This window comes from Marmota marmota, unplaced genomic scaffold (genome assembly GCF_001458135.2).
Source record: "Marmota marmota marmota unplaced genomic scaffold, marMar, whole genome shotgun sequence".
Taxonomy (NCBI): domain Eukaryota; kingdom Metazoa; phylum Chordata; class Mammalia; order Rodentia; family Sciuridae; genus Marmota; species Marmota marmota.
The window spans coordinates 32,885,229-32,897,241 of NW_026000174.1; the positions used below are offsets into that span (position 1 = coordinate 32,885,229).

Below are 12,013 nucleotides of genomic sequence, written 5' to 3' on the forward strand. Positions count from 1 at the left end.
TTTTTTTTTTTTTTTTTTTTTTTTAAGAGTAATCCAGATATTTGAATTGATCAATTTAAGAGGATACTATCTATTTCTAAAGTCCATCTTTTCCTGTTTCATGCAGGGCTATTTTCTTCTTTTTGAATCTATGTTGGATTCTGTCCTTCATGCAAAGAACAAATACTTGGCAAAAGGAGGATCGGGTGAGTATAAAATTTCAGTTTTAATAATCTAAGTTTAGTCTAGTAGAACCAAATGAACCTTTGAATTTCAAATAAACTATGCCTGGCTGAGAAAGTTCCCAGTAGAGATGAAAGATATTTCCATTAGAAGTGTTAAGATATTGTTGAAGTAGAACATTATATAAGATATGCAGGACTCCAAGTTAATGGTATTTTGAAGAAGACTTTTTATTATATGGTTTTTAAAACATAAGGACTAGGTTCTGGGAGTTTTTTAATATTCAAGTCAAAATCTAGTAGAAATGCCTTTACATTTTTAATCTTCATGTCATTAAGTTCCTTTTTCCAATAGCATATTTCATACAAAGTTGGAGATTATTTATTTTAATGTCAGATTTCCATGATTTCACTAAATACACAGCCTTGCTTCTCTGCGATTTAATGAAAACATTTAAATAGTGACTGGTTTCTAATAAGTTTTAAAACACCTCATATCCAATAAGTATATAAATAAATCCCTATACATTTGGAAGGCTTTCATGTCTGTAGAAAATATTTTTCATAGTAACTCTACACATACAGAAGATTGTGTTTTTGCAGGCCTCTGCTTGAACAAATGTTTTCTTTAAGAGAAGGGATTATGTTTTGTTTATCTTCATCTCTTGAGCAGACTCCATAGCTTCTAGAACACATAACAGTGTACATCTTCATTGGTTTGAATCATTAAAACTGAATTGACCCCGCACCAGTCTATTTGGGATCCAGGCTCGCAGTAGGCCTCATCTATCCCCTCCAGCGGGTGTCCTGCTGGACCCTAGCCTCGGGTACAGGACCACCCCTTCCGACCAGCAGACTACCTCAGGACGTCAAGATCAGCAGCCCAGATCTGCCCACACCGGCCTGCTCACAGTAGGCCCAGGTCCATCCCTCCACCTGCAGACACCCACCGGAGCCCAGCCTCCAGCACCCAGCCTCCAACATAGGACCCCCTCTTCTGACCACTGTGGGAACCCAGGCACACACTGACTTGCGCTGGACCCAGGTCCAGGGTAGGTCCAAGTTCACACACCCCCCCCAACCCTGGGAGCCTAAGCCTAACCAACTTCCATCTTAGGACACTGCAGTCATCATTACAGCGTTCCCCACACAATAGCCCCTAACTTTTTGACAACAGACAGGGCCTAGAAGCAGCTGTATCTCAGAGCAGGCATCCCAAAGAGGGTATGAGGCCCACCCTTTCAGCCTCATATCTGTAAGACATTGCTTCCATCTTGGAGCACCTCAACTATTATCTTGAATTACCTCTGCTATTGTTGCCACCACCTAAGTAGCATACATGGATGGACGCCAGCAGGGTCTGGAAGACCAACATCAAGGTGAAGTACAAACAATCTGCATGGGTACTATAAGAATATAGGGTAGAAACTGTAATATCTCAGACCCACATTGCAAGAAAGGAAGACCCATAGACAACATGAAAAAACAAGGGAGAAAAGTGCCCCAAACAAACCAGGATCATACAATAACAGAACCCCTACAGATTTAATGTATTCCAATGACATTCCTCATAGAAATAGAAAAAGCAGTCATGAAATTCATCTGGAAAAAGAAGAGACCCAGAATATCTACAGCAATCCTTAGCAGGAAGAGTGAAGCAGGTGGCATCACTATACCAGACCATAAACTATACTACAGAGCAGTAGTAACAAAAACATCACGATATTGGCACCAACAGACTGGTAGACCAATGGTACAAATAGAGGACACAGAGACTAACCCACAAAACTACAATTATCTTATATTAGACAAAGATACGAAAAACATGCATTGGAGAAAAGATAGCCTCTTCAACAAATGGTGCTGGGAAAACTGGAAATCCATATGCAACAAAATGAAATTAAACTTGTATCTCTCACTATGCACAAAACTCAACTCAAAATGGATCATGGACCAAGGAATAAAATCATAGACCCTACGTCTAATAGAAAAAAAAGTAGGCCCTCATCTCCATCACGTGGGATTAGGCCCCAAGTTCCTGTCTTACAGTAAAAAATAGAGCTGGAGGTATAGACCAGTAGTAGGGTGCTAGCATGCACAAAACTCTAGGTTTCATCCCGAATAACACACACACATACGCATGGTTAACGGAAAGTAATAGGAAAGGGACATGTTGAACTAGTGATAAAGCACTTGACTATAGCCTTCTGCCCATCAATAGACTACAAAATTGCTTGAGCAATTATGATATAGTTAAAAATCAATACTGTCAAAACATTACTTGGTAAAAGTAACAGAAATTCTCCAGAACAATGGGTTTCTTTTTATAATACCATTTAAATTGGTTGACTTTTTATTTCCACAACAAACCCATTTTACCACATTTTCTGTAATTATATCAAGATAGGTTCCTGATCTCTGCCATAAATGTGACTAGAACTTTTAGATAATTTTACTCTATAAAAATTGGCTATGTATTTGTAAAATTATAGTGGTTTTTTAAAAATAAACATTAAAAAATATCTGTTTACCAGCTGTCCAGTAATATACTTTTGTTTAGGTTATTAGATGTAATCTCACAAACAGCCCTTCGGGATTTTAGAAACAATCTCTAAAGGTGTCCTAGATAATACATATTAGGTGGCGAAGTCTTTTTTTTTTTTTTATTCTTTTTAACTCAGAACTCCGTGACTCTAATATCCATGTTCTTTTCACCTTAATTTTGTTATATCCTACTAAAGTGCTTTTGTTTAATTTGACTCTTGCTATGAAGTTCTAGGGAAAATTCAGATAACTGTTTCCATCCCCCCCAAATGGTATTCATTGATCTTACTGAAGAACTGACAGCAATGTAATGCATTTAAATTGAATTCTCGTTGAAATTCATTAAGAACCTACAGCAATGTGAACCATGGCAGAGCTATTTCCCATTATCAGAGGGATGAAAAGGAGGCTTGTGAGTCTAGTTCATTCTAATTTTTCTATAGCTAATATTAGTGTTAAGATGATCTGGAGCTATATTAGACGAGGTTGGCATTTAACTGCTTGAAAAGTATTGTTGAATGTTATTTGCTAACAAAAGAGAAATCAGAAATGAGTAACTTGAAATGGTTTAACCTCTTTGTACAAGTCTCGATGAATCACCATCATTTAAATGCTCATTCTTTTTTTGCAAAGTTTTTCTTTATTTTTTTTTGGAGGAAAGATTCACTAAGAAATTAGTAGTGGAAAGATTTTTATAAAAAGAATGATTGTACTTTGAGAGAGAGAGAATATCGAAGGCCCATATAAACATGTGGGACCATAATTTACTTTTACAAGCATTTAGGTTCGATTTATGTCGGTATACCCCCTCTTTTTTCTCTCTCTCTCTTTCTATACCCATACAAACACACACACACACACACATACACACACACACACAGAGGCATGGAGTAAAGACTTTATAAACATAATCACTCATTAATTTTTTTTTTGGTGGCAAAAGACAATTTATATTCTTGATTTTTAAAAAAATAAGAATGCTACCTTTTGTGATATATATTTATCAAAAGTATAAAGTAAACTTAGCTCCTCTTCCCTGATATCAGCAAGAAATTCCATAGCACTTTAGAGAATGTAGTCATTTACTACTGTTACTAATAATAATTTTGGAAACTCGATGATAGCAAGTTTACTAAAGTCTGCTTCTTGTATTTTTTCCTTAAATTTGCTAATCGTTAAATATATGTCAGAAATTGTAGTATTTTACATTAATCCAACTGAAAGCTAGGCAGGAAAATTAGCCAGACATAGTGGAACATGCCTATAATTCCAGTGAGTCAGGAGGCTGAGGCAGGAGGATCACAAGTTCCAGCTAGCCTCAGCAACTTAGTAAGACCCTGCCTCAAAAAATTAAAAAAGGGAGTGGGGAGGCACAGTGCTATGGAGGCTTGCTGGAAATGTAGCTCAGTGGTAAAGTTCTCCTGGGTTCAATCTCAAGTACCACAAAACAGGAAAAATGTTTGATTGTGACCAATGGTACTTTTACATCTAGAATTGAAACTAAAACAAATGTATATTTTAGGATGACAACATAGAATGTGAATATTTAACACCCTAACAGCCTCAAATACCACATCTCACAAAAATTAGAAAGGGAATGAAGGAGGCAGGTGGGAGGAAGTGTTTATAATGCCAGTGCTTTGTCTTTTGAGTGACAGGTTATGATGGTAATTAAACAAGCTATATGTATTTATGAATGTGTATATGCCAAAGAATTAGTTTTGCTGCGTGTTTTTTAAAAAGTGACTTAAAAAAAAATAAACTGGGGGTCTGGGGTTATATAACGCTCAGTGGTAGAGCGCTTGCCTCGCACATGTGAGGCACCGGGTTCGATCCTCAGCACCACATAAAAATAAATAAAGATATTGTGTCCATCTTTTTAAAAAAATCTTTAAAAAATAAACAGACTGGTAGTTCCTACCTCCTTCAGGTGAAATAAATTATGGCATTTGATTCCTAACTTTTCTGAAAAGCAGTTCATAGTATTTACTAACTCTATGCCAACCTTCTGTATTGGTTGTTGTATCATTAGTACAATTTTGTAAACTATAAAAAAAATAGTAATTGGGTGTTAAAATGAAAATGAAATATACTATTTTTATTATTATTCATGGTAGGAGAATAGTAAATAGTGATATATAGAGAGAGAACTAAAGATGTAATGTAAGTTTATAATTATAAAGTAAGCTACTAGAACAAAAATAACTTCCTATATGTAATGAATAGTACACAGGGAAAGGACATGTACAAAGCAGTGTACATGCTTACCTAGCATGATTGATACTGGGTTCATTTCCTCAGCACTGCCAAAAAAAAAAAAAAAGATTAGAAAATGGTAGTCATGAACAAAGGAATAAATCCAAATAGCTATTAAAAGAAAAAGGATACTAAAATTAGACTGATGCAAAAGAGATTATTAGCATGTCTCTGTGCAAGGATGGCACACTTGCACTCACCAAAAAAAAGAATTTTTTTTACATTGAAATTACAAAAGAATGCCCAGTTTCGTGTACTTTATAGAGGCCAGACTTGAAAAATAATTTAGAGAAATTAAATGGATAAAGATATTCAGGATTGAATATTTGGTCCTCAATATTGCTGAAAAATAAGATTTATATGCAGAAAAGCTTAGTACTGAATGAATGACCCATGAAGAATATTTAAATAAATGAAAAGAGATACCATATTATTGGATAGAGAGACAATGCCATAAAGATGTCCAGTCTCCCAAAATTAATTTAAAATATAAGGGAATCCAAAAGTAATACAATTGTTAAAGGTAGGTGGTAAGTATATGAGAATTAATGATATTTTCCCTAGTATTTAAATGTTCAAAATTTTTATAGGATGACGTTTCTAAAACTGTAATGCAATTTCTATGAACAATTTTTTAAATAGGCTGATTTTCAAATTTATATTAAAAAGTAAACAGAAATGGTAAGGAAACCTCTGAAATAAGTTTGGCTTTAGCAGTTTGGTCATGGAAGGATTGTTTAAAAACAAATTAGAATCTGGCAGTTTTCTGCTTTAAAAAAAAAAAAAAAAAGAATTAAGAAGGAATCGGGTTGTGCCCGGTGGTGCACATCTGTAATGCCAGCAGCTTGGGAGACCAAGGCAGGAGGATCATGAGTTCAAAGACACTAGCAGCAATGGCAAGGCAGTAAGCAATTCAGTGAGACCCTGTCTCTAAGTAAAATTTAAAAAATAGGGTTGGGGATGTGGCTCAGTGGTTGAGTGCCCCTGAGTTCAATTCCAGGTACCCCCACCCCCACAAAAATGGAATTGTGTTAAAAGAATAGATCAATTTGGGAATGATCAGCATCTTAACAGTGTTGAGTCTTCTAAACTCCGAAGACTCATATTTTTTCATTTTTAAAAATCTAGCTTAATTTTTCCCTGCATTGTTATATTATTTTTAGTATAGGGGCATCACATATCTTTTGTTAAACTTATTCTTGAGTATTTAAAACTTTTGTCATTCTTACAAATGGAAATTATTGAGATTTATTTTCCAATTGGCTGATCTTTCTGAGCTAACTTGTTCCTTCTAGTGATTATATCAATGCCTTAGGATTTTCTGTGTAAACAAGTCATTTACAAATAGAGTTCTACTTCTGCCATTTAAACTTTTATACTCTTAACTATTTTTTGGCCTATTACAACTCTTTGAATAGCATAGGAAACATTAAGTCCATTCAGACATAAATGACTAACTGAATACTCTGAAAATTTCAACAAGAATGAGGTATTTCCCTGCTTTTAAAGAACTTCCCCCACAAAGTATCTACTAAATTACAAAAGGGAGAAGAGTTGATTTCAGTGTAGAAGTGTAGAAGCCTAATTAACTTCACCTTAATCAAACAATCAAAGTTGACATATTCAGGAATGAAACAAGCTGAAATACTCTGTAAACAGCATATGGAAAATGATTCATTTCATTAAAACCTCCTTAAAACTAGTAATAATGTATAAAATCTTAATTTTTGCAAAAGAAAATTAGGAACCTGTTAATCCATGTATTAGTCCATTTTACTGGAAAAGAATATTGTTTTCATTATGTGCACACCCAAAGGTTTTTTTTTTTTTTGCCCCTCACATAGACATAACTAAACACAAATGCCTTATGTGCTCTTTCTTTTTTTTTTTTTTTTTATGAGATTTATTTTTTTTTTCTTCATATTTTATTTTTTAGTTATCGGCGGACACAACATCTTTGTTTGTATGTGGTGCTGAGGATCAAACCTGGGCCGCACGCATGCCAGGCAAGCGCGCTACCGCTTGAGCCACATCCCCAGCCCTTATGTGCTCTTTCATTATAAACATCTTCCTAGAGTTAGAATTGTCAAGATATGAAGTTGATGGTCATTTGTCCAGTACAAGGAAGTACTAATGCAGACATTTTCTGACATATTTCTTAATCAATCTTGACAGAGACCATTGCAGTCACTGAGGACTTTTTTTTTTTCTTAATACAGATGTTCAGGTCCCACGCCACACTCTTTTGAACTGGAATCTAGAAGAGTTCTATTCTTAAGATTTGAGATGTTTGTTTCTCTTTATATCATTTGGAGTTCTTATTGCAAAAAAATAGAAATCTACCGTGTGTAACAGAAAAATAATTTATTAAAAGAGAAGAGTAGGTATAAAATATCTATGAGAACTGGAAAACCAGGCTAAAAGGTTATGCAGCCCAGCAACAAAGTTCAAAATTACATTATGGGACTTCTTGAGAAGTGATACCATTACCTTAATGCTAGGCACTCGATGACAGATTACACTGCTGATCACACCAACTGTGATCAAACCTAAACAATGCAGAAGGGAAAGAAACCAAGTTTGTCATTTTCTTCTTCCACAGAAGAAGCAGGCACTGCCTCATAGAGTAAAGGATTACACAAACTGTTTAGACAGGGTTGCAAAATAGAGTGGCACTGATAGTTCTGCCTCTAAGAGTTTGCATTGGAATTGGCTTTTGAAAATCTGATCTATGCTGATAAGAAACTGCCTCTGTTACAAATTTCAGACTTGCAAGTTTACTTTCCTTACTTTTTCCCCTCTCTGCTTGGAAAACTAAGCCATACACTGAACTCTTCCTCATTTCTGCTTGAATACTTTCCTTTCCCCTGTTTCGTTTTGCCCTGTCATCTCATCCCTTCACCCAGCGTCAAATATCTAAAACTGAACATTACTATTTTCCTGAATTTCATTAATTATCAGTCTTTCTCAATCCATTTTGTTCTCCCTCTCTCTTTTCCAACAAATGCCCATTTATCTTAGAATAAGGATACCTTCTTTCCCTCTCTTTCACTTCAAAAGCATAAAATAGAACTGGAAAGTATTTAGATTAAACCTTAAATTGAATCTCTGCTTCATTAGTTGATCAGTTATCATGTTCGCTGATTAAGACTAGTCATTTGGGCAAGTTACTTCTTTGAATGTTAGTCTCCTTATCTGGAAAAATGAAAATTGTAATCGAGCTTCAAGAAATCATTCAAAAATCTAAATGAGATGCTTGACCAAAAAATAGTTGCTTGATAAATGTTAATTGTGTTCCTGAATTATGTGGCTTTTCTATAGCAGTTCACATTATCTATGCTGTTACATGGATTATCTCAAATATAAGCAGCCTTTGACAATAGTGTATAAAACTTAAAAGCTTCATTTAGTGTTTCTGTAATTCACCCTGTACTTCCTCATCATTAGATCTATGTTCATATCTATTATTTTGGTTTTTTTCAGTGATACTGAAATAGTATCACTTTCTACTTCTTTTCAGTACATAATTTTTTCAAAGTATATTGCAGGTACATGTTAGTTTACTAAATTTTAGAGGCCTAGTCATTATAAGTTGATGATGGATAGGTATCCAATTTAAGATATCCTTATTTTATAAACTAGAAATTGATTATTTAAGCTAATTTGACTCCCAAAATATCTGCCAATTGGGGTTACTATAGTACATTTCCTTTTATGCATATCAAGTATTTTGCTATAATTACTTCACTAAAATCTTTCTGTGTATCTTTCCCATATATTATGAGAAGCACAGTTTATTTGGACATACTGTCTCCTTTTGTTCTAAACCATTTTACTCTGGTTGTTTATGTGCAAGCAGTGACAGTAGTGTTTACTAGGAATTGTGTTCTTACGCATCTCAGTCTTATCCTTTGGTGTCCAAAAGTTTGTGGGCATTTCTAAGGGATAAAGAATTTCCCATCTTTATTCACTGTGTAAGCTGTTCTAGTGACAAATGAACTCTGGGCAGTGAATCGAGAAGGACACAGATGTCAAAGCCATGAATTTATAAATGGTCTGTTAAGAAGGTGCTTTTGTCCAATCAGTGCTTTGTTAATTTTACCAACAAACAGGAATAATTATTCAATTATAGCTTCTATCCAACAAAAATCAAATGACAAATGTGTCAGAATGTGAAGGTAAAGGGTTAGTCAGTGTTCTGGCAGGTGGCCCAAAATTAGGCAGCTGTGTAGAGGTAGATTTAGGACCAAATTGACCTATAACACTGATTATAAATCCTTCATGAATATTCATAGATCTTATTGAGAGCTAAAATAATTTCATTTCTACATTCTAAAATACAAAAATTAATTTTGTTACCTTTGTGAAATATAATTACTGGAAGAGTATACCTCAACACTAGAAAAAGTAAATTCATATTACTTTTTAGTTTATTTCTTCTTATTACCAACATAGTTTCAAAGCTGTTTTATTACTTTTCATGAGTTGTAATTTCTCCTTGTGAAAAAATGATCTTTATTTCTAAGTGGTATTACTACTACATAACATTGTTTGATATAGAGCAAAAGATTGGCAAACTTTCTGTAAAAGACCAGGTAGGTAGTAAATATTTTCAGTTCTTTGCAGTATGGTCCCTGCGCCAGCTAGTCGTTTCTGCTACTACAGCATATCACGATCTCAAATAATATGTAAGCAAATGTGGTGTTCTAATTAGACTTTATTTACAAAAACAATAGATTGGATTTCACCCATGGGCTGTAGTTTGCCAAACCTGATCAAGATACATGACATTAAAACATCCTGCTCTGATTTTTAATAATATAGAAGGATTTTGGAACTGTTTACTTGCATCTCTGAACTGTGTAACTGTAGGCTATTTAGTTTCCATAAGTACAGTATGACTGGTACTTCCTGAAGTAGTACAGTATGGTAGGCCTGGTAACAACCCCATCATCCATTTCTCCCTCATCTACATCAGGGCTGTCCATATCTGGCTCATTGCCTCATTAACTCTTCCTTACCTCCACAGGTAGTCTCAAAATCCCATGAGTTCTGCCTCCTAAATAGACTTTTTCTCCTTTCCAGTCCCTTACCCATAACCCTAGTTCGATCACCTGGATTATTAAAACCATTTCTTTTTTTTAATACCTTTATTTTATTTATTTATGTGTGGTGCTGAGGATTGAACCTAGGGCCTCGCACACGCTAGGTGAATGCTCTACTGCTGAACCACAACCCCAGCCCCTTAAAACCATTTCTTAATGTGTCTATTTTAATCTTTCTCCCATTTATTCTTCACATTGCATTCTATGTGGTTTCTAAAACCAAAATTTGATCCTGTTGCTTCCCTATGTGAAATATTTCACTGGATTACTATTATTAGCAGAAAATCCAGTTTACTAATGTGGTTTACTCAGGCACCTTTCTAACTTTGGACCTCAGTGTTTCTCTCTCGTTGAGTAGTGTACAGGCCAAACCATCTACTAATTGTTACCCTTGGTGTACACTGCTCACTTGGCCTAGAACACTTTCACTCTCCATTCCTAACCTGAGCTTCAGTTCTTGTGTAAGAACCATTTCTCTCCTCCAGGCAAGTAAGAATTAGCTGATTTTGCTTTTTCTTGAAGTAGGGCCATGTACTCAGTGTGGCACATATGTCCAGCACATACTTTAATGCTTATAAACATTTCCTTTTATATTAAATAAAAGAGGGTAATATAACTGGTCTACATAACTGTAAAGTTACATTACTTGATTTTTTTTTACAGGCTACATTTCTTTTTAAATGATTTCTCTCTTTCTGCATATTTTAGAGTAATCAATGAATTAAAGATTTAGTACATTTTTTATGTTGGTTTAAATTAAGTTCTTCTAGTTGGGGGGGGTCAATGAATTATATCATGCCAGTTTAATTTAATAGGAATCTGTCATTGAAACCCTCATTTTAATTTTACTATCATGATAATAGGTATCTTTTTAAGAGACTGCAAAAGGGAACTTGGTTGTTTTCCCTGGTTCATATGTTCATTAATCTCTCATTGCTAGTAATCAATACTGATGCAGTCAGTATTTACGTTGAGGCTTTTAAGAATTATATTTCTTATAAAAGGAGATGATGCTACATTATTGGGCATTCTGTTGGTTACAGTTTATCCTGACATTTGCACTATCAGCCTTGTAGCAGTGAGTGATGTGAATAAACATGCGGAGAGAATTGCTTTCTGGGATGACGTATATGGCTTCAACATGTCCTGCATGAAGAAGGCAGTTATTCCAGAAGCTGTGGTGGAAGTTTTAGATCCGAAGTCTCTTATTTCAGATCCTTGTGGTATTAAGGTAAGTGTTTTCCCAAATTTTTTTTAATAATAGTGTTACCTTTTTCCTTAGCTCATTGTTTGAAATCAATGTAGTCATCCCTCTATATCTGTGAAGGATTAGTTCCAGGACCCCCAATGGATACCAAACTCAAGTGCTCAAGTTTCTATATAAAATGGTGTGGTATTGGCATATGTGTATCCTTTCATATACTTGAAATTGTCTCATTTAGGGAATAATGACATGAAAGGGAAAAAAAAGTGTACACGTTCAGTACAGTTGCCATTTTTTCCCAAATACTTTCAGTCCAAGTTGAATCCAAAGATGTGGGACCACTATACAGAGAACTAACTGTATATTCATTGTGTATGTGGACCTTGAAAACAGACTTGTGGTCATAATATTTGCCAGTTGGCTCAATCATACCTTTGGAATCACTTCTCCTTATACACTTAAATTTCTTTTACTCGGTTTTATAATCCTTCAAATCTAACTGTTTGAATAATTTACATTTATTTAACTTAGTGAAGGCAAAAAGTCCTATTATATTGTCATTTCTGCTTCACTACCACCTCCTGGCTTCATTCTAACACTTATTGATTCATACCATATATTCCACATAATTTAACTTCTTACTCTAAAAAGGCTGGGAAAAATTAGAATAAGTAATTATAGTGAATTTTCCCTGGAACTAAAGCCCTACTATTTTGAAATTTCTCAGCTAATTTCTTTTATTT

The 12,013-nt window shown here is 34.7% G+C and overlaps 1 protein-coding gene across 3 annotated transcripts in view; it reads left to right on the forward strand.

Moving 5' to 3' along the window:
* Prmt3 (protein arginine methyltransferase 3) overlaps window positions 1-12,013 on the forward strand; it is a 122,150-nt gene that overhangs the window by 72,694 nt on the left and 37,443 nt on the right. For all 3 annotated transcript variants that reach the window (XM_048788491.1, XM_048788490.1, XM_015477707.2), the window contains exons 10-11: window positions 107-185; window positions 11,110-11,297. In XM_048788491.1, coding sequence (XP_048644448.1) covers window positions 107-185; window positions 11,110-11,297 — 267 coding nt within the window. The remainder of the gene's footprint in view (window positions 1-106; window positions 186-11,109; window positions 11,298-12,013) is intronic.